The 26,340-nt window shown below is 41.2% G+C and overlaps 2 protein-coding genes across 4 annotated transcripts in view; one reads left to right on the top strand and one right to left on the bottom strand.

Moving 5' to 3' along the window:
- gusb (glucuronidase, beta) overlaps positions 1–19,740 on the top strand; it is a 36,796-nt gene extending 17,056 nt beyond the window's left edge. For 2 of the 3 annotated variants that reach the window (XR_015073227.1, XR_015073226.1), the window contains exons 5-13: positions 425–618; positions 1,272–1,424; positions 2,187–2,365; positions 9,237–9,383; positions 9,531–9,615; positions 11,480–11,656; positions 12,395–12,530; positions 14,125–14,356; positions 19,427–19,511. Coding sequence is in view for 1 of the 3 variants with exons in the window: in XM_085964488.1 (XP_085820614.1) it covers positions 425–618; positions 1,272–1,424; positions 2,187–2,365; positions 9,237–9,383; positions 9,531–9,615; positions 11,480–11,656; positions 12,395–12,530; positions 19,427–19,578 (1,223 nt within the window). In the remaining 2 variants the exon portion in view is untranslated. Of the gene's footprint in view, positions 1–424; positions 619–1,271; positions 1,425–2,186; positions 2,366–9,236; positions 9,384–9,530; positions 9,616–11,479; positions 11,657–12,394; positions 12,531–14,124; positions 14,357–19,426 lie in introns of all 3 variants that reach the window. The other variant, XM_085964488.1, reaches the window with a different exon arrangement.
- A 2,293-nt stretch (positions 19,741–22,033) lies between these two features.
- LOC147102194 (vitamin K epoxide reductase complex subunit 1-like protein 1) overlaps positions 22,034–26,340 on the bottom strand; it is a 52,071-nt gene continuing 47,764 nt past the window's right edge. Inside the window, exon 3 of the mRNA XM_085964490.1 lies at positions 22,034–25,862. Coding sequence (XP_085820616.1) covers positions 25,636–25,862 — 227 coding nt within the window. The 3' untranslated portion in view covers positions 22,034–25,635. The remainder of the gene's footprint in view (positions 25,863–26,340) is intronic.

Raw genomic sequence — 26,340 nt, 5'->3', positions numbered from 1 at the left:
TATTTTATCCCTCTTATTTCTTTTTAATCATCCTTTACAAGTTTCTAAAAATTGTTGTCGCTGTTGTAGTTTAGGAAACGCGGCAGTCAATTTGCTCCCACAAACAGCAATGAGATAATGACCAGATAATCTGTTTTAGTGATGTTGATTGCGAGAGAAATATTGGCCAGGACATTGGCGACAAGTCCCCTGCTCCTCTTCGAAATAGTGGCCGCGGAATCTTTTGCGTCCACCTGAGAGAGCAGACGGGGCCTCGGTTTAATGCCTCATCCGAAAGAGTATCATTTTTGGTAATGGGATGCTGTGGTGTGGCTTTTTCTTGAATTTTTATCCTACTTCTGTTCTGCATAAATGGAGGAGAACACACAAACCAAATAGCTTTCAGACTTTCTATTTTCAAGTAACTGATTCTACTTTCCTCTAGGGATTGTAAATTATAACGTATCCATACAGGGGAGCGCTCACTTTTCGTTGTCGCTGAAGTTGTCTGATCAAAGAGGGCAGGTTGTTGCTTTGGTCACAGATGGACCTCCAATTGGACAGCTGAAGTTATATAGACCTTCTCTATGGTGGCCATACCTTATGCACGAGAACCCTGCGTACCTTTATAGCCTTGAGGTAAGCCTCCCAATATTTTCAATAAGTCGCCATGTTAAAATAACCGACTAATCCAACAGCAGAATAGTAATTTTCTCTGTCGGGAAATGAAATAATCAAGGCTTTGTAACACAAAATGAGACTTATTACAGTAATGTAACTTTAGGTAGCTGTAGCACAATTGGACTTGCATTAATACAGCTTCTCTGGGTCTGTAGCGTTGTTCTACAAATCTGAATAGCTGTTGATACATTTTCAAAATCTTTGAAGGAATTTTTAATGTTTTCGTTTATTTTCATTCCCGCCTCCGTTGTTATAGGGAAGCAGTGCAAAGTCGATCCTTTCCTTACTTATGATTGTAAAGTATTGCAAAATAAACACAGAGCAGATTGCTCAACATTCATATGTTCACTAAGTTGTTTAACCTGCTTTCTTGTCAACATGACAATGAATGTGAAAATTAATGCTTAAGGGTGAGTTCTGCAAATTTGTGCCTTTTCCCCCACCTTTTTATGTAGGTGAACAGTTTTCATTGCAGTTTGAAATCCCATCAACCAGTTAAACTTAAAAAATATAATTTGACAGTTCCTTGGAAAATGGGGATTACGTTAGAGTCTCTAAATTCAGATCTATTGCTAGCTTAATATATTTTTTATTAAAACATTTATACCTAGGTTTACATGAAGAGCAAAAATGGCAGCACTTGGTATGAAGATGCTTACACATTACCAGTAGGAATTCGCAAGGTCCAAGTTACTAAGACCCAATTCCTTATCAATGGGAAGCCATTTTATTTCCATGGAGTAAATAAACATGAAGACTCAGATGTGAGTATTCGTGTACAGTTTCTGTATTTTACCTGTTTGCATCTGTTTCGTCTTGGCTACAGCACCATTTCTTGGGCCATTAAGTAGTATTAGTACCATATTCAATTTGTTTGTCCACCATTTTATCTCCATTTGAACAAAGGTGTCACTGTTGGCAGCAAACACTCATTCATCATAATAGATTGGATGAACGTTATGATATAATACTAACCATTGAAGTAGGCTAAATTCACTCCTATAAGTAACAGTAGGTTTATCTCCAAAGGACACTCATAATTGCAAATAGGCTCGTGTGGAGCAGAAACACCATTTAGGCCGAATGCCCTGTTTCTGTGCTGTAAATTCTATGTAATTGGAGGTGGGCACTACATTGTGTTTCCAGAGTGATGGCTAACTTTTCCTCCTCGGGAAACATTATCCTATTTCTAATTTCAGCTCGGTTTCTAGATCTTTGCTTAAGTGACCATCTGCTTCCTCGGGCTTCATCATCCCCTGAACCACCTCAACATCCATTAGCTGCTAAAGACTCAATTGTCTAGGTCGGAATATACAAATCCTAAAACTGGAGAAATTGCCAGGCATCAAGAGTAGTAGTGTTGCCCATTAAATGGAGATTTTTTTTTTGGATTCTGCAACTGCGTACGTCTATCAAAGCTATTGGTTCAGTCTTGGGGCTGGAGGGGAGAGTATAACAAAAAAATATGTTTTGCAAGCATGCCTTTATATGAAATGTTCATTTATTCCCCCCCACCCACCCACCAGATGCGAGGGAAAGGCCTCGACTGGTCAGTGATTATCAAGGACTTTAACCTTCTGCGATGGCTGGGAGCAAATTCATTTCGTACAAGCCATTATCCATATGCGGAAGAAATTATGGATTTGTGTGACAAATATGGGATTGTGGTCATTGATGAGTGCCCGGGTGTAGGCATCAAAGATCCGTAAGAAATGCTTCTTAAATTTAAAAAAAAAAAAAAGTCTGGTAGAATTCTCATGAGGTGCTCAACTACAGCAAGAATGTTTCTGGTTCACTGTTAATTTTATTTAATGTGAAAAGAGATTTTTTACAATTGATGTACATTCTGTGTTCTGCAAAATCATACTTTTTTTGGATCTTGAGGTTCTGGCATCACATTCTCTTCCCTTGTTGGTAAGCAGTTGTCATTTTCGTTAAATTTGGACCAACAATAGGCTGTTGAGTTAAATGTTTGGCTATGACTCAAGTACATTTGAATTGGTAGAATCCATATTTGCTTAATTGAGTAGTTTGCCACGCTGGTCACAGCATAGTTAAAACCAATATTCCCTCTAAGGGCCAAAAAGGACTCTCCTTTGTGTTTTTCCCCACCAAGGTAACCGTACCATTTTTTTTTCCCCCCAAAGACAAATATGGCTTCTTTTGAATTCAGTTGAAAATTTTATTTTTCAAAATATTTTGGGCTCATAAAAGGTGGTTACATTATATTTGATACTGAGCAATGCTTCCGAGTTCAAACTGAAGTTTGATTAAGCTTCCTCATTCCCTTCCCCCCCCCCCCCCCCCCTCCACTGAGAAAACTTTGAGGGAATTGTGGCTAAAATAGGCATTGTCATTTGCAGAAAATATGGTTTATGTTGCCTGCTCTTGTCGAATAAAGATGACTGTGTATTTAAAAGGGAACTAATGGATCTCCAGTGCCATTGGTTATGGCAAGTCACATGATGTGCTGTTTTATGTTTGGCCATGTTCTTGCAGAATGAAGCATTCTGCTGCTGATTTGTCCATTTAAGGCCACACAGTCTAATTGCTGTTAAGTAAACACTGGGTGACATTAGTGTCTAATTGCTGTTAAGCCTGCAAGACCCAATTCTGACTTTCTCTTTTAAATGTGATGGAATTGCTGTAACCTTTGTGCAACTCTGTCTGCGTCAAATGGCTGCCTTTGCTTATTATTTTCAAATGTGGCACAGAAATTAAGTGTGACGAACGAGAACTGCACACCAGATAATAAATCTCCTGTGGTGCTGCTTGGAGTAAATCACGGGATGTACAAGATCAGGATCATTATGCCACTTAATGCCTGTCCCTTGAAGACTGCAAAGTCTAATTGCTGTTCAGTAAACACTTCGGTCTGGATTTTCCTGTGACCGTACCGGAAGCGTGGGGAGGGTGGGACTTCTCCCCACCCATTGTGTACATAGGAAAGTAGGAATTGCTGGACAACAAAAGACCAAGCTCCATCTAGTATACATTGCTAATCCTCGCCCATTTCCCAGAGTCAGCTAATTATCAGAAAGTTGGGCGTGCTGCCAGTGTTCTGGAGGTGGCTTAAAAACCCCCAGGCAGCAGCCTGATGTGACCTCCCAACTATCTTCTGTATCCTGAGCTGCAACAAAAAGTTAGAGCTAAAAGCAAACACTTTAATAGTCATCAAGGATACAGATTTACTTTCCACGCAAATATGCACATAATCATCGATTTTGTACTTGACAATATCATGAACGCTCCTACAATGCTCCATAGTAAAATCATCTCTCCCCTTATTCGATAACCATTAATCATTGACCTGGATAACAACTGTTACATAGCACCAAACATATCCTTTCCCACAGGTGACTATTGGCATATACAAGCTTTAATGCTAATCTTTTACAAATAGTGAGAGGGAGGTAGAGAAGCAAATCTGCAGGGAAATCACATAGATATGCAAGAGCTATAGAGTGGTGATATTGGGGGACTTTAATTACCCAAATATCGATTGGGATAATGCTAGGGTAAAGGGAAAGGAGGGGGAGGAATTTCTAAAATGTGTTCAGGAGAATTTCCTTGACCAGTATGTTCTTGGCCCAACTAGGAAGGAGGCATTGCTGGATCTGGTGCTGGGGAATGAGGTGAGCCAGGTCGACCAAGTGTCTGTGGAAGAACACTTGGGTACGACTGATCATCGTATCATATGATGTAGATTAGCAATGGAGAGGAGCAAGGAGCAATCTAGAGTGGAACTTCTAAACTGGAATAGGGTTAACTTCAATGGGATGCAAAAGGATCTAGCCAGGGTAAAATGGAACCAAAGACTGACAGGAAAAACTGTAATGGAACAATGGGTGATCTTTAAGGAGGAGATGTTCCAAGTACAGATTAGGTACATTCCAAGAAGAGGGAAGGGTAAGGGAACCAAAGCAAGGACTCCTTGGATGACAAGGGAGATAGAGAAGCTGATGAAACAAAAAAAGAAAGTGTATGATGCATGTCAGGTGAATTCTTCAAGGGAGAACCAGAACAAATACAATAAGAGGGAAAGTGAAGATGAAAATAAGATTGGCAAAGAGAGAATGTGAGTGTTGAATGACAGTTAACATAAAAGGGAATCCAAAAATCTTCTACCGGCATGTAAACAGTAAGCGGGTAGTAAGAGGTGGGGTGGGGCCTATTGGAGACAAAGGTGATATATGCTTAGAGGCACAGGGCAAGGCTAGAATACTCAATGAGTACTTTGTATCATGTTTACTAAGGAGGTGGATGCTGACAAAATATCGGTAGAAGTGGAAAAGGTAGAGGTGATGGAAGGGGTGAAAATTGATGGACAGGATGTAGTAGAAAAGCTGGATATGCTTAAAAGTGGACAAGTCGCCTGGTCCAGATGGCTTGCATCCCAGGTTGCTAAGGGAATTGGGGGAGGAGATAACTGAAGGGCTTGCCATAATTTTCCAATCTTCCCTAGATGCGGGGGAGGTGCCTGAGGATTGGAAAGTGGCAAATGTGACACCATTGTTCAAGAAAGGGTGTAAGGACAATCCTAGTAACTACAGGCCGGTCAGTTTAACATCAGTGGTGGGTAAAGTTTTAGAAACAATAATCAAGGAAAAAATTAACGGGCACTTGGAGAGGCTTAAGCTAATTAAGGAGAGCCAACACGGATTTGTAAAAGGCAAAGCATGTTTGACTAATCTAATTAAATGTTTTGATGAAGTAACAGAGGATTGATGAAGGGAATGCAATGGATGTTGTCTACATGGATTTTCGGAAGGCATTTGACAAAGTACCACATAGAAGGCTAGTTAACAAAATTGAGGCTCATGGAATAGGTGGGTCAGTGGCAGCTTTTTTTTAAATTTGTTTATGGGCTGTGGGCATCGCTGGCAAGGCCAGCATTTATTGCCCATCCCTAATTGTCCTTGAGTAGATGGTGGTGAGCTTGGATAAGGAATTGGCTTAAGAACAGAAAACAGCGAGTTGTGGTAAATGGCTGCTTTTCAGACTGGAGGATGGTAGACAGTGGTGTTCCCCAAGGGTCAGTGCTGGGGCCACTGCTTTTTTGATATATATAAATGACCTGGTTATTGGAATACAGAGTAGGATTTCTAAATTTGCCGATGACACCAAACTTGGGGGTGTGGCAAACAGCGAGGATGGTCGGAGTATAAATCAGGAAATAGTTGGGGCTTGTAATAAGGGAACAGCTATAATCATGGGAGATTTTAACTTTCATATTGACTGGACAAATCAAATTGGGCAGGGCAGCCTTGAAGAGTTCATAGTGTATTAGGGACGGGTTCCTTGAGCAGTATGTTACTGAACCAACCAGAGGGCAGGCAATCTTTGATCTGGTCCTGTGTAATGAGACAGGATTAATAAAAGATGTCCTAGTAATGGATCCCCTTGGAATGAGTGACCATAACATGTTTGAATTCCAAATTCAGTTGGAGGGCGAGAGAGTTGGATCTCAAACCAGCGTACTATGCTTAAATAAAGGAGACTATGAAGGTATGAGAGCAGAGTTGACTAAAGTGGACTGGGAAAATAGATTAAGGTGTAAGACGGTACATGAGCAGTGGTGTACATTCAAGGAGATATTTCACAACTTTCGAGGAAAATATATTCCACTGAGGAAAAAGGGGCGTAAAAGAAAAGACAGCCATCCATGGCTAAGTAAAGTAATAAAGGACATTATCTGACTGAAAACAAGGGCATATAAAGTAGCCAAATCTAGTGGGAGGATAGAAGATTGGGAAGCATTTGAAAGCCAGCAAAGAATAACTGAAAGATTAATTAAGAAAGGGAAGATAGATTATGAAAGTAAACTAGCAAAAAATATAAAAACGGATAGCAAGAGTTTCTACAGTTATATAAAAAGAAAAAGGGTGGCTAAAGTGAATGTTGGTCCCTTAGAGGACGAGACCGGAAAATTAGTAGTGGGGAACATGGCGATGGCAAATACGCTGAACAAATATTTTGTATCAGTCTTTACAGTAGAGGACACTAAAAATATCCGGACACTAAAAATATCCTAACACTGGACAAACAGGGGGCTATAGGGGGGAGGAGCTAAACACGATTAAAATCACTAAGGAGATGGGACTTAAGGCGGATAAATCCCCATGACCTGATGGCTTACATCCAAGGGTCTTGAGAGAAGTAGCGCTAGGGATTGCGGATGCATTGGTGGTAATTTTCCAAAACTCCCTGGATTCAGGAAAGGTCCCAGCAGATTGGAAAACTGCTAATGTAACGCCCTTATTTAAAAAGGGAGGTAGACAAAAGGCTGGAAACTATAGGCCAGTTAGCCTAACATCTGTGGTTGGTAAAATGTTGGAGTCCCTTATTAAGGAAGCAGTAACAGGACATTTGGATAAGCATAATTTAATCGGACAGAGTCAGCATAGTTTTATGAAGGGGAAGTCATGTTTGACAAATTTGTTCGAATTCTTTGAGGACGTAACATACAGGGTGGATAAAGGGGAACCAGTGGATGTGGTGTATTTGGACTTCCAAAAGGCATTTGACAAAGTGCCACACAAAAGATTACTGCACAAGATAAAAATTCACGGGATTGGCGGTAACATACTGGCATGGGTGGAAGATTGGCTATCTAACAGAAAACAGAGAGTTGGGATAAATGGTTCATTCTCGGGTTGGCAATCAGTAACTAGTGGTGTTCCGCAGGGGTCAGTGCTGGGACCCCAACTCTTTACAATCTATATTAACAATTTGGAGGAGGGGACCAAGTGCAACGTATCCAAGTTTGCCGACGATACAAAGATGGGAGGGAAAGCAGTGAGTGAGGAGGACATTAAAAAACCTGCAAAAGGACATAGACAGGCTAAGTGAGTGGGCAGAAATTTGGCAGATGGAATATAATGTTGGAAAGTGTGAGGTTAAGCACTTTGGCAGAAAAAATCAAAGAGCAAGTTATTATCTAAATGGAAAGAAACTGCAACGTGCTACAATACAAAGGGATCTGGGGTCCTGGTGCATGAAACACAGAAGGTTAGTATGCAGGTACAGCAGGTGATCAGGAAGGCCAATGGAATCTTGGCTTTTATTGCAAGGGGGATGGAGTATAAAAGCAGGGAAGTCTTGCTTCAGTTATACAGGGTACTGGTGAGGCCACACCTGGAATACTACGTACAGTTTTGGTTTCCATATTTAAGAAAAGATATACTTGCTCTCGAGGCGGTTCAGAGAAGGTTCACTCGGTTGATTCCAGAGATGAGGGGGTTGACTTATGAGGAAAGGTTGAGTAGGTTGGGCCTCTACTCATTGGAATTCAGAAGAATGAGAGGCGATCTTATCGAAACATATAAGATTGTGAGGGGGCTTGATCGGGTGGATGCGGGGAGGATGTTTCCACTGATGGGTGAGACTAGAACTAGGGGGCATAATCTTAGAATAAGGGGCTGCCGTTTCAAAACTGAGATGAGAAACTTCTTCACTCAGAGGGTTGTGAATCTATGGAATTTGCTACCTCAGAGAGCTGTGGAAGCTGCGACATTAAATAAATTTAAAACGGAGATAGACAGTTTCCTAGCAGATAAGGGAATTAGGGGTTATGGGGAGCGGGCAGGGAAGTGGACGTGAGTCTAGGTTCGGATCAGCCATGATCCTATTGAATGGCGGAGCAGGCCCGAGGGGCCGTATGGCCTACTCCTGCTCCTACTTCTTATGTTCTTATGTATACCAATCCAATGCAACAGGACATAGAAAGGCTAGCAGAATGGGCAGACAAGTGGCAGATGGAATTTAATAGAGAAATGTGAGGTGATGCATTTTGGCAGAAGGAACGGAGAGGCAATATACACTTAATGACACAGTTTTAAAGAGTGTGCAGGGACAGAGGGACCTGGGAGTTAATGTGCATTGGTCCCTGAAGGTGGTAGGACATATTGAGAGTGTTTAACAAAGCATATGGGCTTTTGGGCTTCATTAATAGAGGTATTGAGTACAAAAGTAGAGACGTTATGCTGAACCTGGTTAGGCAACAACTGGAATATTGCATCCAGTTCTGGTCACCACACTTTAGGAAGGATGTGAAGGCCCTTGAGAGGGTGCAGAGGAGATTTACCAGAATGGTTCCGGGGATGGGGGATCTTAGCTACAAGGACAGGTTGGAGAAGCTGGATTTGTTTTCATTAGAGCAAAGGAGGTTGAGGGGTGATTTGATCGAGGTGTACAAGATTATGACTGGTTTGGATAGGCTAGACGGGGAAAGGCTGTTCTCATTAGTTGATGGTACAAGGACTAGGGGACACAGATTTAAGGTATTGGGCAAGAGATACGGGGGGATGTGAGGAAAAAGTTTTTTACGCAGCATGTGGTGAGGACCTGCAATTCACTGCTGACGAATGTGGTGGAAGCGGAGACACTCCATGTTTTCAAGGGGAGACTGGACAGGCACTTGAAAATAAACTTGCAGGGCTACAGGGATAGAGCGGGGGAATGGGACTGACTGGATTGCTCTACAGAGAAGTGTGAGGTGATGCATTTTGGTGCAGACTCGATGGGCCGAACGGCCTCCTGTGCACTTATGACTCTGACATTTGTTTTTTTTTTAGTCTGAGCTTTGGAAATAAATCTCTCGCTCATCATTTGACTGTAATGGAGGAGCTACTGCACAGAGATAAAAACAGGCCATCGGTAGTGATGTGGTCTGTAGCTAATGAACCAGCATCTGGACTACCAGAAGCAGATTATTACTTCAAGTAAGAACTCCGCATTGCAATGATTTCATGCTTTGAATTTCAAAATCGTTAATATTTCAGGAGTAAATTTGTGGAATCTATTTAGCATTTAAAAATTTAGCTTGTTATTTTTTGTTGTTTTAGACAGTGTCTTTTTTTTTTAATCAGGACTTTAATATCATATACTAAAGCAATGGATCCAACCAGGCCCGTTACCTTTGTAACAGACACCAACTACGCGATTGACAAAGCTGTAAGTAACTAGAAAATGACTGAGAGTACAGAAAATGAAGTCTGTCCAAGAAATGTTGAACCCGGTCAATATGGTTGTAACGCACTGGTTTCCTGAAGATCTAAAGCACAAGAGTAACATTTGCCTGTTTTATGTCACTGTTCGAACCCTGGGAATTCTGCTTCAGGCCACACCGTGTTTTTACATTGTGCACTGTGCAGTGTTGGGCTGGAGGAAAGGGAGCTTTGCTGCACATTTGGTCACTCTGTTACTGACCTGGGAAAGCTTAATGCTGACACGGGATGCCCAAAGCCGCAACGTTTTCTTTTGCCGAGCACCTTTTGTTGATGGAATACAAAAAAGTTACTCAGGTTGCCGTGGCTAATTTGGAATGTAAATTGGTTGCTCTCGAGGTGGGTGGAGTATTCAGTATTCATTGCTGCATTCCAATAGTGCCAGGAGGAGGTTCCTTTTGAGGCCCATCTGTGAAGTTGAGAGATCGTCCAATGAGAATATATAATGTATGTAATATGCCTGAAACGGGTGACTTTTTAAATTTAAAAAAAAAAAAGTTTCTCATTAAGGAATATTGTGCATGACTTTAATGTCGTATACCCAAGCAACGGATCCAACCAGGCCTGTTACCTTTGTAACCGACCAACTATAAGGATGACAAAGCTGTGAGTAACTGTTGAAAATGACTACAGAAAATGAAGTCTCCTCAACAAATGATCAATAGTTGTAATGCTAAGTTAATGTCCACTTGAGGTCGGGGGGGGGGGGAACTATTTTCTAGATCATCTTGATATCTGCTGATGTCCATTGAGGGGGGAACTATTTTCTTGCCCTTTTTTTCTCTCCTTTTTAAGTCTGATAGATCTGATACCTACTGTGTGAATACTTGCACTGTGGCCTTGTGGGTTCTGTCAGTGACAAGTTTGGGGGAAAACATTTATATTCTAAATAAATACTGTGGCACCAAGAGCAGGTCAGAGGCTGGGTATTCTGCGGTGAGTGTCTCACCTTCTTTCTCCCCAAAGCCTTTCCACCATTTACAAGGCACAAGTCAGGAGTGCAATGGAATACTCTTCACTTGCCTGGATGAGTGCAGTTCCAACAACACTCAAGAAGCGTACCGTGGCTGCAGTGTGTACCATCTACAAGATGCACTGCAGCAACTCACCAAGGCTTCTTCGGCAGCACCTCCCAAACCCGCAACCTCCACCACCTAGAAGGACAAGGGCAGCAGGCGCATGGGAACACCACCACTTCCAAGTTCCACTCCAAGTCACACACCATCCTGACTTGGAATTATATCGCCGATCCTTCATCGTCGCTGGGTCAAAATCCTGGAACTCCCTCAGTAACAGCACTGTGGGAGTACCTGCACCTCATGGACTGCAGCGGTTCAAGAAGGTGGCTCATCACCACCTTCTCGAGAGCAACTAGGGATGGGCAATAAATACTGGCCTTGCCAGCGACACCCACATCCCATGAATGAAAAAAAAATTATGACGTGAACACACCTTTTTCTCCTTTTCCGTGTTTGACTGCTGGTTCGAAGCATAGGTGCCTGACTCATTGAATATTCATGATTCAAAGCTCGGTAAAGGTTAATTCTCGCATCGTTTTTAAAAAAAAAAAAAAAAATAATAATAATTTCCCTGGTTGCTGGCCACACTGTGAGTTAGTGATATCCTAGCTGTTGGTCGTATTGTGCGTTTGAATTGTAACTCTTGTTCCTGCTGAAAATCCCCAAGTGAAGAATTGTTGAGAAAACCAAGAATGTGATTTTTGAAACACAATAATTTGTGTAGGATTGCAAGCTGTTTATTGGAAAAACACATTTCTGGAAAAGTGAAAGTTTTTGGTTATGTTTTCACAGATGCAATACACAGATGTTATTTGCGTGAACAGCTATTTTTCCTGGTACCATGACCCAGGCCATTTGGGGATCATTCAATTGCAACTTGCCAGTCAGTTTGAGGACTGGTATAATAAATACCAAAAACCAATTATTCAGAGCGAATATGGAGCAGATACTATTGCAGGACTGCACAGTGTAAGTACAGTAAACATCAACAGTTACAAGGCTGTACATAACCCAGTACTAGTTTACACTTAACTAATTGCACAAAAAGAAGTTAGGAATGATAGACTAAGGATTTCCTGTAATGTTTGTGCATCTTGTGGTATAGTCATACTAGTGGTAGCATTTTTGGTGCAATAAATGGAGTTGCATTGTCCACTTAATGTAGGAAAGAGGTCCCAAGGTGCTTGACAAGGATATAATCTGACAAAAATGGGCATGAAGATAAAGTTAGAGATATTAATTGTGACCAAAAGCTTGGTCAAAGAGGTGGGTTTTACAGAGGGCCTTAAAGGAGGAGAGGGAGGGGATTCCAGAGTGTGGGTCCTAGACGGCTGATGGCACAGTCTCCAATGGCGAGGCTGGAGGAAGTTAGAGATAGGGAGGGGCAAGGCCATGAAGGGATTTAATCAGCAGGATGAGAATTTTAAATTTGAGATGTTGCGGGACCGGGAGCCAAAGTTACCTCTAAGTAGAGATGAGACGAGGTAATGGGGACGGGCAGTTTGGGAGCACTTTTGGCTCTTAGTGGGCATGAGATGGTTCATGAGGCCAAAAACAGCATCACCTGCCTTGGAGACAGCTGAAATGCCGAGAGAAATTGAAGTGTGACAGGCAGGCGTGATAGAAATAACTTGCAGGAAATGCACGCTATACACAAGATGTAATGTTGACTGTTCTTTAGCGGATTATGTGCATTTGTATCTTTAGGATCCCCCAGTAATGTTTACAGAAGAGTACCAGCAAGCTGTAATGCAGGAATATTTTACAATATTTGATGAAAAAAAGAAAGATTACTTGATTGGAGAACTAATCTGGAATTTTGCAGACTTCATGACTGCCCAAAGTAAGTAATGTATTTTGTTATCAGTTGTGTTGACTGACCAGAGAAACTTTGAAATATTTATATCTGATGGATACTTGACTTTGTATTTCTCCCAGGCTAAATTCTTGCAATAGGACTTCTGTATTTGACCTCGGGGTGTGACCTCAGAATTGTTCATTAGGGATTTTTTTAATCGTTCCTGGGGTGTGGGCGTCGCTGGCAAAGCCAGCATTTATTGCTCATCCCTAATTGCCCTTGAGAAGATGGTGGTGAGCCGACTTCTTGAACTGCTGCAGTCCGTGTGGTGAAGGTACTCCCACTGTTGGTGAAAAATAAATTCACTCGAGTCTGTCTTAAAGTAAAAGTGAAAGTACACAGTTTATTAACAGAACGTTCTGGGAGAAGGTCATAGACACCGCGGTCTAGTGACATCCTTCTTGTTCTCTCTTGGTTGGTACAGCTTTTTATTCTATTTTCATCCAATCACATTGTATTACAATAATCACCTGATCACATATGGCTTATTTATTCTTTTCAGTATTAGTAAAGGTTAGTTACATCTTACTATGCCTTTGGTCACAGGTCAAATTCCCATGACCCCTATATTCTGCTGTGTCTACAATTTTTAGCTAAAGCAGCACATTTCCCACAGCTGCACCTTATCTTTGTTTTGCAAAGCTTCTCTACACACTGTCCTTTGTGCAAGAATAGTGAGAGTAGCACTTTCCCAGTCTGTACTGTCTTTTTTTTCCACATAAGAAAGTTGTTGGTATGAGACTTCTTATCGCCACCTGGTTCCTTTTAGCTCTTGTTCATCTTCACATGACTCCGCTCCTTTGTTCTGATTTTAATTCTGCTGGCACCACTTAATTAGTGGTTACCTCGGCTGTCTGAATTCTGAGAGGGTTCATTTTAACCCCTTCACCCACAATGCTGTTAGGGAGGGAGTTCCAGGATTTTGACCCAGCGATGATGAAGGATCGGTGATATATTTCAAAGTCAGGATGGTGTGTAACCTGGAGGGAAATTTTCAGGTGATGGTGTTCCCATGCGCCTGCTGCCCTTGTCCTTCTAGGTGGAAGAGGTCGTGGGTTTGGGAGGTGCTGCTGAAGAAGCCTTGGCGAGTTGCTGCAGTGCACCTTGTAGATGGTACACACTGCAGCCACAGTGTGCCGCTGGTGGACAAAGTGAATGTTTAAGGTGGTAAATGGGGTGCCAATCCAGCGGGCTGCTTTGTCCTGGATGGTGTCGAGCTTCTTGAGTGTTGTTGGAGCTGCACTCGCCTGGTTGAGTGGAGAGTATTCCATCACACTCCTGACTTGTAGATGGTGGAAAGGCTTTGGGGAGTCAGGAGGTGAGACACTCGCCACAGAATACCCAGACTCTGATCTGCTCTTGTTGCCACAGTATTTGTGTGGCTGGTCCAGTTAAGTTTCTGGTCGATGGTGACACCCTCCCCCAGGATGTTGATGGTGGGGGATTTGCCGATGGTAATACCGTTGAATGTCAAAGGGCGGTGGTTAGACTCTCGCTTGTTGGAGATGGTCATTGCCTGGCACTTGTGTGGCGCGAATGTTACTTGCCACTTATCAGCCTGAGCCTGAATGTCGTCTAGATATTGCTGCATGCGGGCAAGGACTGCTTCACTATCTGCGGAGCTGCGAATGGAACTGCACACTGCAGTCATTAGCGAACATCCCCACTTCTGACCTTATGGAAGGAAGATCATTGATGAAGCAGCTGAAGATAGTTGGGCCTAGGACACTGCCCTGAGGAACTCCTGCAGCGACGTCCTGGGGCTGAGATGATTGACTTCCAATAACCACAACCAGCTTCCTTTGTGCTAGGTATGACTCCAGCCAATGGAGAGTTTCCCCCCATGATTCCCATTGACATTGAAGTTCTCTTGTAATTATCCTAAATTAAATGGTAGGTGGGAATAATGAGATATGGGGCTGCTGTGTAGGTGAGAGGGAGGGAGTGGGGGAATCTGGAACTATAGGCTTCGAGGAGTTATCTGGTTCCATGATTGTTGCATTGGTCTCGTTACATATACACACCTTGTACATGTGTTATGATGGAGGCTAAGCCAGGTAGTGGCTCATGGGAGTTGGTGTTTTTGTTTACCTTAAAATGTCTGACCTTAGCTGGACTACTGGGTGGTGAAGCTTTGGGAGAAAATGCACCCAAGGTCAGGAATGGTCAGTGGGCCCGGCGTGGGTGCCTCGAGTTTGATGGCATTAATGGGTTTAAGTTTTTCTTCCTCCCTCCTCTTTCCCCCCCCCACCCCCCCTGCCAATTGAATTTTTTTGTCTTCTAAACTTTATTTTCGAGGTATTGGATAGATAACTGCCATAGTAACAGTATCTTGGAGAATTTTATTTAGCTTCACTGCATTGGGCAAAATTTAATTTTGGTAGAATATGTATAAAAAATAATTTGAGGGAATGTAACTGGAGAGAGATTTTGCAAAATAAAAATGACCAAAATAGAAAATAACCCATTGGAAAGGAGAGTAGTATCAGTTCTACTATACGTGAAAGTTGTCGACCTCCATACTGCAGCCTCTTTATAATAAATGAAATTCACTCTTACAACAATTTTCATCTTCAGATTGGTTTTAATACTCAAGATCATAGGGGCCCTTTAATAGTTGGGCACTCTGGATATTAATTTGTTGCTTAAGTAAGGTGTGACAAGTAGGCTCTTGACTTTCTGTTGAGTTGCCACCTCAGGATGCCTGATCCCTGGAGAAATCATTCTTGTCTGATTTGAGTCTGCAGGTTTGTATATTTTAAAGATTAGTTTCTGCTGCAATCATGAATACAGGCAGTGACATCGCTGTGAGGAAATTGGCTAGGCCAGATGACCCTTCCCCCCCCCCCCCCCCCCCACCCCCAGAAATATTATTTCCAGCCACTTTCTTTTAAGGCTTTTCTTCCCTGACGTGAAGACAAAATGGCCCACATTTTGCAGTCGGCGATCGAAGGGCTCTCGCTGTTCATTACACTTACAGATGGCCAAAGATCTTGAGCGGAAACTTATGGTATACTGCGTGGCGCCCTCTACAGGGGATTTATGGCGTGTAAACAGGACAAGCAACAGTGTGTCTCTTCAACCAATCAGGTTGAAGAATCCTCACTGGGACATGTAGGCCTTGATTTTAACTAACCCGTGGAGTCGGGATTCGGGGGTCTCGACACCATCCCGCCCCCAACCCGCCTCCATGTAAGTTTCAAAGGAGGTGGGTTGGGGGCGGGATGGTGTCGAGACCCCCGAATTCGGGACTTTTAGTTTTTAGCCTAATCCCTAGTTTAAACCTTGAAGTGTGGGATTCTTGACTGCTCCAAACCACGCCAAGTTAGAGTCGTCGGGCCGAAGGACTTGGAGGGGTCGAGATGTCGGTGTTCAGGTGAGTGATGGGTGCATGAGTGCAAAGGTAAGTGTGTTTGGTGTGTCTAAAGTGTGTAAAGAAGTTTAAATTACCTGTACTTACCTTTTCAGCCTTCCTTCCTCTAGGTTTTGGGAGTCCATCATCTAACAGGCACAGAAAGCAGAACGGCTGCGAACTGTCAAAAGTGACAGCCTGCAGCTTTCTGTGCCGGAGAGATTTCTAACTGAGTCTGTGTAGAAGGACTCAGGTTAGAAGTAAGACTGTCAGTGTTTGACAGCTTCAAACAGTTGTGAAACACTGATATTTCATCTGTCAAAACGTCTTGACAGATGAAATTTCAGTCTGTGACATCACCTGTTGCTGGGTGGCCCTTAATTGGCCTGCTGAGCCCGCTGGGCGGGCTCAACAAGGTCAATCAAGTTAAAATTGCGTGGATTGGCCGCATCTCGATGGAGGCGGGACTACAACCCCAAAAGTTGTAGTCCCGCCTCCTTCCCGACTTCTGAGTGAAAATCACCCCCGTAGAGTCTAAACCAGGAAATGTAAATTAGAATATTTAATTCAATGTAAAAATCATGTCCAGAAAGCAAAATAAAGAGGGGATTGAGAGAGAGAGTGCGATAAGAGACAAAGAAAAAGTAAAAGCATTTTTTAAAAAAAATCTGAAGGACTGAGTCCACACTTTTAAAAGTCAATTTTCAGTGCCAGAGAGGTTGTTTTGTAGTAATTAAGACTTAATCACGCTATTAAATTCACTTACACTAAAATGGACAAGCCACAACTTTTTCTGGCATGTTTAGTGGGGTATCTAGTGGTCAGATACAGCAACTTCATGCCCTTCATGTGTGAATGGCGAGTCTTTCAGCTTCTGGAGGAGCAGGGCAAATCGGACGGCGATTCCTGGGTTTAACTGCCCATGTGTGGACGCCGGAAGTTGCTGTCAGATTTACTCCTTAATCGTGAACACCAATAGCCTCGCCGTAATTCCTACCACAAAATCCAGGCCGATTGCTCATGGCCACAGCTAATGTTCTACAGCATGGGTCCTAGCTATGCCTGCCTTTTCATGGGCTATGTGGAACAATCTTTGTTCCAGTCCTACTCGGGTCCCCTCCCTCACCTCTTTTTCTGATACATTGATGACTGTATCGGTGCCGTTTCCTGCTCTCGCCCCGAACTTGACAATTTCATTCACTTTGCCTCCAACTTCCACCCTTCCCTCACCTTCACATGGTCCATCTCTGACTCTTCCCTTCCCTTCCTCGACTTCTCCATCTCTGGGGATAGGTTATCGACCAATATTCACTACAAGCCCACTGACTCCCACAGCTACCTGGACTACACTTCCTCCCACCCCGCTTCCTGTAAGGACTCTATTCCATTCTCCCAGTTTCTCCACCTCCGCCGTATCTGCTCCGACGATGCCACCTTCCACACCAGTGCTTCAGACATGTCTTCCTTTTTCCGCAACCGAGGATTCCCCTCTACCGTGGTTGACACTGCCTTCGACCATGTCAGTTCCATCTCCCGCACTTCTGCCCTCACCCCTGCCCCTCCCTCCCGGAACCACGATAGGGTTCCCCTTGTCCTCACCTTTCACCCCACCAGCCTCCACATTCAACGGATCATCCTCCGGCATTTCCGCTACCTCCAAAGTGATCCCACCACCAAACGTATCTTCCCCTCCACTCCCCTTTCAGCATTCTGTAGGGACCACTCCCTCCGAGACACCCTAGTCCACTCCTCTATCACCCCTAACAGCCCTTCCCCTTCGCCTGGCACCTTCCCGTGCAAGCGGAGGAGCTGTAACACCTGCCCCTATACCTCATCCCTTCCCACTGTCCAGGGCCCCAAACACCCCTTCCACGTGAAACAGCGATTTACTTGTACTTCTCGCAATCTAGTATACTGTATTCACTGCTCATGATGCGGTCTCCTCTACATTGGGTGACCGCTTTGCGGAACACCTCCGTTCAGTCCGTAAAGGTGACCCCGAGCTTCCGGTCGCCTGTCAGTTTAATTCACCGCTCCATTCCCACTCGGACCTCACCGTCCTTAGCCTCTTGTATTGTTCCACGGAAGCTCAACGTAAACTCGAGGAACAGCACCTCATCTTCCGATTAGGCACTCTGCAGCCTTCCAGACTCAATATCGAGTTCAACAATTTCAGATCATAACCTCGGCCTCTATTACACATTTTTTCTTGTAATTTTTCCACTGCTTTTCCCCCCGCCCCCCCTTTCCTTTTGTTTCTCTCACACCTGGCAGCTATCTCTTGCCCTGCCAGTACACTTTACACCTAATCTCAGCCTATTACCATCTCGTCTAGCTCTTTTGTTTCTTTCACTTCTTTTGTCAGATCGCAGCCCTGCCTTCGATCTAATTTCTTTTCTTTCCAGTTTTGAAGAAGGGTTCGACCTGAAATGTCAACTCAAATTTCTCTCCACGGATGTTGCCTGACCTGCTGAGTTTTTCCAGCATTTTGCTATCGTTCTACACAAAGCCATGGGTAAAACGTGATGCATTCTAGAAATGTTCCTGTTTGAGACATGATGGGGCTTGGCTTCTGTTGCATGTCATTTAGAAACATGTTACTAATTTCTTTTAAGCTCTATGGTTTTTGATAAGCTATGAAAGCATCCAGAATAAATTTTAATTAACCTGCAGGATGGTTTTGTTTATTTTGAATTACCTACATGCAGAGATCCTGCTGCTTAATTGTGCCACACACCAAATACAACATTTTTGGTGACCTAAAAATATAATAGCCCAGCCTGCTGCCACTACTGTTTACTGGAACTTGTGATAATTTAAATATTTTTCTGGGTTCTCAATCTGAGCTGGACTGATGGGATGAAAGTCTGTTAGTTGGTTGTACAGGTTCTGTGGTAAGAGTTTGGCCAGTTCCTAGTAAGCATAGGCTGCTAATACTGTACTAAATTTTCAGAGGCCACAGGATGCTAGTGTGGGAAATAGAAGAATGCCACACTAGTGCAGTAGTTGGGAGCTGAAGCACTTTGTTGCGGTGTAATGGAGGGAGTTTTACCCTGCATCTAACCATGCTATACCTGACTTGGGAGTGCTTGAAATGGAATGTCTTCCATTTCCCAGCACCAACCTTCCTTGATGAGCGCACAAAAAAATTCCACATTTTATTAAACAAGAGCAGGAAAATGGGATTTGAGTATATGACTGAAGAAGGAGCTTTATTTTCTTGCTTTTCTCTTTCAGTAAATTCCTCTGCTTCTACAAAGCAATCTCCAAGAGACCAGTTATCCACAATGCAGCACTCTAGACAAACTTAAGCCAGACAACCCAGTGTCTTCATCCCTCACAAACTTGAACTAATTACAAGTGGATTTGGACAAGGGCAACGATCCTCTGAAGTTAAATATTTCACAGTTTAATATACAAGCTGCTGCATGTGGGTGGGGGGAAGCTGTATTTAGTGATGTAAGCACAATTTTTTTCTGGGAAGGTTATGTTTAAGCACTTTTACATTAAGAGCTTCATTTGCTTGCAGGCACAACACGTGTAGGCGGGAACAAAAAAGGGATCTTCACTCGCCAGAGACAGCCTAAGTCGTCAGCTTTCATTCTTCGGGATCGCTACTGGAAACTGGCAAATGAGACAAGATACATTCCTTTAAGGCATCACGCTGGTGGCCATCACTGAGAATACAGAAGAAACTGTACAGAAGATTTTATTAATTGTAAATTCATGTTAATATTGACCCTAATGTATTGGTACTACTATACTAAGGAAATGTATTGACCCTATTCAATTTCGCAAAGTGATACTAAATTTATTTCCTCAACTTTGAAGACTAGTACTTCACCCTGGAGTTCTGTAAGTCAAAGTGCTTTCTAGCCTCACATCAAGTTGGGAAGGACAATATCTATAATAGTGCTAGTGCTTATTTATCTGTTCAAGTTTGGGCAAGAGCATTTCATATCTAATTACATTATTGAAGTCCTATTCTATTGATACTGAATTGTGCATAAGGACAGCAGTAGCAGGTTCCACAATTCAGTGGGTTTTTAAAAAAAAAATTTTTAAGCCAACACAATACAATTTCAGGATAGGAAGTATGTTAATGTTAAACTAAAATACCAATCCTATTATATGGATCTGGCATCACTATCCAAAGCTTCAATGATTCATTTCTGGGTATGAATCAGCACTCCTATTCAAGCACAAATAGCTATTATGAAAGATTCATATTGGTAACACCATATCAGAAGCTTCTGATCTTTGCTGATAACAATCTGGGCATGTTCAATAATTAGCAGGTAAGAAGTGCAAAAATGCACAAAAATAAATCCCTGCTTAGCAAGTATCTAGCTTGAACAACCCTAGTTTAAAGTTACTTAGGCAGGTAACTGATCCATTGCCAATCGCAAGAGGAGGAACACAACAACCATGGAAAGGGTGATATTAATACCCTCGTACAGCCTAACCCCCAATTTAAGCTGCAACCATATTTTCCCTCTAAACTAGGTGAACAGTAAAACATTGAGATTGCAGAGACAGATCTACCACTTTCTGTATTTTAGGATTAACTAGTGGCATTGTTCATGGTGAGTCAGAGTTTTATAACTGCCATGTAGGGGATAGCAAGTCACATTTACAAGTCACTTTATTCAATGGTATGCTGGGATTGTTTACTAGTGCTTTGGGATTGAATTCCACAACTATCCCATTATTCTGTGAAAAATATATAACATTTTATCTTACCAGTTTTGAAGCCAAGAATCCACAGCAAGATAGTATACAAGATGTACCAGTTGGAGTTTTGAGTTTTAGAAAAACTCCAATTACAATACAGTCTGCCCCTCTTTCTCTCAGTAATTAGAATGTTTACATTCATCAACAAAACAGCTGGATAATGAGGCTGTTTGTGTCAAAATTCAATTTTCAGTTTGGAAAAATGAATTCAAATTAGGATAAGGAAAGATACTGTTATATACTTTTTTTTAAATGTGGGTTTAACCCAAATAAAGCTGTTGAAATTTTCCCTGTAGCTTTACTTCAAATAAATTTGAAAAACTAAGCAAACAAAATAATTCAAGAGTGCTGTTGAGTCAATGGTACTAGAAAATTGAGTGTACACACACACACATTCTATAGCTCTGGCTAAAAATACCAGTGCCAAGTTTTTGAATGAGCTTAAAGCCTTAAAATAAAAACTGAACAGTTTTAAAAGACAATTCAATGATTAAGTTTGATCATGTCATTGTGAAATGTATTTTTTTAATGTTAAAACCATTTTTGGATAGTAGAAATTTCAGTTACTGAGGAAAAGACAGTAAACAGTGTTTTTCAGAAAAAGCATAGTGATCTGAATAGTTCATCAAACTTTTTAAAATGTGTATAAGGTTTCTTATAAAAACGTTTAGATGCAGATTTCACCATTATAAATGTTAACAGGTTTTCATTATAAACGTGGACAAAAAAAGTGCTACAGGAAGTAACATTTGTGGACAGGAAGTGCATGAAATATTGAAGAATTTTAATACACAGACAGAATAGGTGAGGTTCATCCATAAAATCCTAGTTTTTCCAGAGCAAGTTTTACTTAGCTGACCAGAAAATGTGAACATTTTAGGATGAATTAGTTTCTGCAGATAATTAAAAAGTGTAAACCTAGTATTGAAATGATTAAAATCCATTCTTTTATACATCTGGCAGGAGCACTGCACTACAATTAGCTATGGCCAAGCTGAGCCAAACAAATTACATTGTTCATTGATTTGATTTAGTCCACATTCATCCAAGGTTTGCAGGCTGTAGGCACCAATGTAATGAGCTTATAGTATACTTTGTATTCCATCCACATCTCCTTTACACAAGCAAAACTGATTGAAAGCTGGCTATTATACAGTGTAATCCACATTTCAACACAAGAGGTTTGCTGTAAACAAGCATATTGTATAAAAGGACAAGGAAAGTAACAAAAATCCACATTATAAGATGAAAATCGATCAAGTATTGATAGCTGTGGTGGGCTTCTTCAGTTCATGGTCTTATTTGAACTTCACCTACAAGTTTGCTTGCAGGATTTTTTGAATGGCAGGAGCAGTCCATTATAACCAAAATTAGCATTCAAAAATTGCAGAAGACGGCATCATGTAGATTCTACATTTATTTCATACCAAAAAATTCTGTGCAATGAATACACATTCATACATATTTACAATTTTTGCCGTTTAGCAAAATCATATTCCTGAACCTATGTATAAAACCGTTCTCATCTGTGGCTGTGAAGGGGATCAATGCCCAGAGAGTCCACCTTGAAAGTTTTAACACGTGCTCATGAGCTTGAAGCAGCATCAATAAATAACTTTGATGGAACATATTATACAGATCAAGAACATAGTACTTCTGCCATGCTAAATACAGTTTACAAAAATAAAGAGCATCTGTCACCCTGTCACTTTCATATTGAATTGACAATGATTTACTGTAATGAAAACCATTTTATTTCACTGTTCCTAAATTAGGGGCCTACTTGTGCCTGTATTGACACAGGTACCAGGGATAAGTAGTGATAGACCAATACCAATAGGAATGAATCTATAGTTATATTCAATTACAGTACCTCATGAGCAGTAAACATAGGCTTCATGCTAGACAGTGCAATATAAACAAATGATGGTGGAGGAAGAGGGTAAATACAACTGTACTTCTGGGATCTTAATTTGTCCATCCCTCTGTTGCTAGTAAAGGTCTAACACCAGGAGATGCACAAAGTAAAATATTTAAACCAAGCCCAAAACATTGGCTAAAATCAATATTCAATTTGTTTCGCACCAAACATATGTAGAACTGCAGATACATAGTATGAGTTTTACTTCAAAAAATAGGATCAAGGATGAGCAGAAGTGTCGTCCACAGTCAAGATATACAGTATCAGTAAACCCCTTTGGAATTTTTACAGCTTATTGGGTCACAGGAATGTCACAATAATAGTACAATAGCATTCAGTGGTCTTGTGGAGCTCGGAAAGAGATGGACTTCAGGTAACTTACTGTACCAGCAGCTTCAATGAGCACAGACACGATAAAGGCATTTCCCCCGCGTCCAGGATTCAATCCTTTGTGACAAGCTTTAACTGTACCCAACATTCTCTGGATTATTTGCGTTCTATGAAGAACATAGTAATGGCTTTAAAGTTTGCCAACTAAACATTTACAGTGCAAGGGCTAAAAAATAATCTGTTTTGAGACCCAGTTTAGTTAAGGGCACAAAAAAGCACATACAACAAATTTAGTGTTGAGAAAATACTGATTGCATAAGTTACTAAGTTTACATGTGCAGCATCCTGCACATTAACAAGCTTTAGGTTTTTTAAAAAAAAATCACCGTGCATTAGATTTACATACAAATGCCCATTTGACAAAGATAGTCATCTGATAGAACTGGACTTTTTCCACCAGTAGATACCTGATCCACTGATCAAAAGCACCGCCCCATCCATTTGACACAACCATCTATCCACGTCAAGCAGGCACAGTAAAGGCTTACAGAAAATTGATACGAACTGTTGGGTGACTGGGTGACTATAGATTTATCAGCCATGTCAGATGGATCCTGTGCTTATGAACACAGTATCTGAGGTATACTAAAATTGATACATTTTATTGTAGGTTGGTTCATAGGCATTAAGTCATTAAAAATCACCATTAGGAGAAAAATGTTATTTAAACCACTGATGCTATAAACCAATATTTACCAGTTCTAAGTTGGCATTACACTATTCCATTAATCATTTTCGCAATACAATTCAATAGGTTGGTTCCAGGAAATGAAAGTAACCTCTTTCTAATGAAATCATAAGCTACTTGGGAAATTCAAAAGGCTGTTAAGGCCATCATCTAGCGCAATGGCCCAGAATGTTTCTCGATGTAAATAATTACATCAGGTTTGAAAAAAGCTAATAAATTTGTTACCATCTCTTCTCAATTCTAGTAGTTTTGGGGACACTAACACATTTAATTGATACTTTGGTATCCATTGCTGCAATAGATACAAAAGGTCTCAATTAAAAGCACAACATACAGTGAATGCACAAAACTACAGCTCCTTCCAGCAATAATTGAGGAGGCACTGAACTACATTAGCAAGGAAGTTTCAAAGCTAGGCAAAAGCCTCTTCTGACCCAATTGTCTACCTGAATAAAATGGGGTAGATTAAATGAGCACTCCCAAAATCAGCTCTAAAACAATGTTCAGTGAAATCGTGCTTTACAATTTATGAACAGGCATTTGTATAGAATGCAAGAAAGGATTTTTTTGTTCAAGCGGTGGTCATGTATAATCTAAATATGGTTTAAGTAGGTCAAAATTGAATTTAAATACTTTTTTAATGCCAGTTATCAAACATGTTTGTTTTATTGTATAAAAAAAGCCTCATCTCCACCCAGCCAATCCAACCAATTAATTTGTAAAAGTTTTATTTTTAATATAGCAATGCTTTTCAAATTTTCAACTATTCCTTATTAATCTAATACATGGCACAATGGTGTTACATTAGAGACAAAAAGGCCCTCAACCTACTGAAAACTTCAATACAAACTAAATACTATTAAAAAAAAATAAAGTCGTATGCAGCACGATCAGATTGAAACCAATAGGGGTCCCTTAAATAAGGTCCTTAAAAGGGACCCAATTTTCAAACATTATGGGCCTGGTTGACCACATATTTATACAATCTTGGTCCTGATGCTGCTTTATTCAGCAGTATTAAAATACTGAAATAAACTGTAAAATAACAGTCCAAATGAAGCCGTCTTAAAGTGCAACTCATGGGAAGTTTTAAACTTTCAGTAAAAAATCAAATGCATTGGTCACCTATCATACTGCACTTTTGCTAAACCGTGTCACAAATTTTTAAAGAGATATGCTTTTTACATGAAATCCTGGCCCAATGTTAGTCAAATCTGAAAAGATTAAAACTTGTTATTTAACTACTAGATCCTCTCAAGCATAGTTTTAAAATCCTAGCAAGCTGTGACGAGAGCTTTCCCACACTGTGAATTGTGCTAGTTTAAATACCTTTGTGGTATGCTGCGACTGCATAGTTGCGGGCCTTTTAAAATCATGCGTGCACTCGGACAAAGTTTAGGCCTAGAGGACCTGAGCATTTCTGAATGTAAAGTTACCCTCCGACACGTGACAAATTACTACTGTACTGGAAGAAATTGGACTTGCAACATTCGCATCTGGTCGTTCAACCAAGATGGACAATTTCCAGACCCACTCTTTAGAGCACCAAGACCCAGCACGCCTATTAGCCACTTCCTGTGCAATATAAAACACTTGCTGTTTTTAAAAAAAAATCATATACAATTCCTCTGTAACAGAAGGCACTTTCAATCACAATTTAACATACAATTTGCATTATCGGGGAGGGGGGCGGGGGAACTGCTTTAAAAAAAAACACAAATGCCACTTAGTGTATGCAAGTTTTTCAGAATTCAGATCTTCTAAGGAATGTGTAATACAGTTAAAGCTTGCTTTCAGTTGGCTTGTCTGTTAATCTTCATGTGAGGGAGGATAAACCAAAGTAAAGTCCAGGGTCCCACACAACAAGTATTCAATTAAAAAAAATTGGTTCTCAATGATTTTGATTTCCTTTATATCATATACATCTCTCTCAAAAAAAAAATTACTGCCAAATAGACATAATGGAAGCAGGCTCTCCAGGTGTTAGGTTCGCAGATCATATAGATTATTCCTGTTTGGATTGGAGTTGCTGTTTCCAGGCCTCATTCAAGTAAACCAGTCGTTTATAGTTGATGATAAAGAGAATGAAGTTCAGGACATATGTAGTGATGCAGATTATGCAGAAGTCCTTCAGTACAAAGTACAGGATGTAACTTAGATACAGTGCACCCACCACAGACACTATGGACGTCGTCATCAGTATTAAAGCAGCCATTGCGCTCACCGTCATACCTGTAAGAAAGGGAGGAACGTTATTTCATGAGCAGGTACTTCCTCTCTACACAAGGCGTTAACATTTACGCATATTTGCATAAGTAAATGTCACGGCAGTTCTAAAGCTAACTTGCATAGCAATAAATTATGATTTGATAATGGCCACAGTCGACAAGTAGGTTCTACTGAACAAGACCACCGTACCGATGCTCAAGCAGTTGATTATTATGTGCAGCAAGAAACAGATAGTAAAGTGGCTAAAATTCCATTTTCCATAGAATAAGTGTGATGCTTATACCAAGAAAACCGATTAGTCCCTTGGAATATCACCCGAGGATGATTTAGGTATCCAGAAATTTACATGCAGACAGAAGAGCATAAGAAATAGGAGCAGGAGGCGGCCATTTGGCCCCTCGAGCCTGCTCTGCCATTTAATGATCTGATCTTGCAGTATAACCCCCACAATCAGGTTCTCCTGCAAGTGCAATGTACATAC

This window comes from Somniosus microcephalus, chromosome 22 (genome assembly GCF_052327205.1).
Source record: "Somniosus microcephalus isolate GS21.2 chromosome 22, FLI_Smic_1.0, whole genome shotgun sequence".
Taxonomy (NCBI): Eukaryota; Metazoa; Chordata; class Chondrichthyes; order Squaliformes; family Somniosidae; genus Somniosus; species Somniosus microcephalus.
Note: the sequence above shows the minus strand (reverse complement) of the source record. Positions and strands in the feature narration are given on the sequence as shown.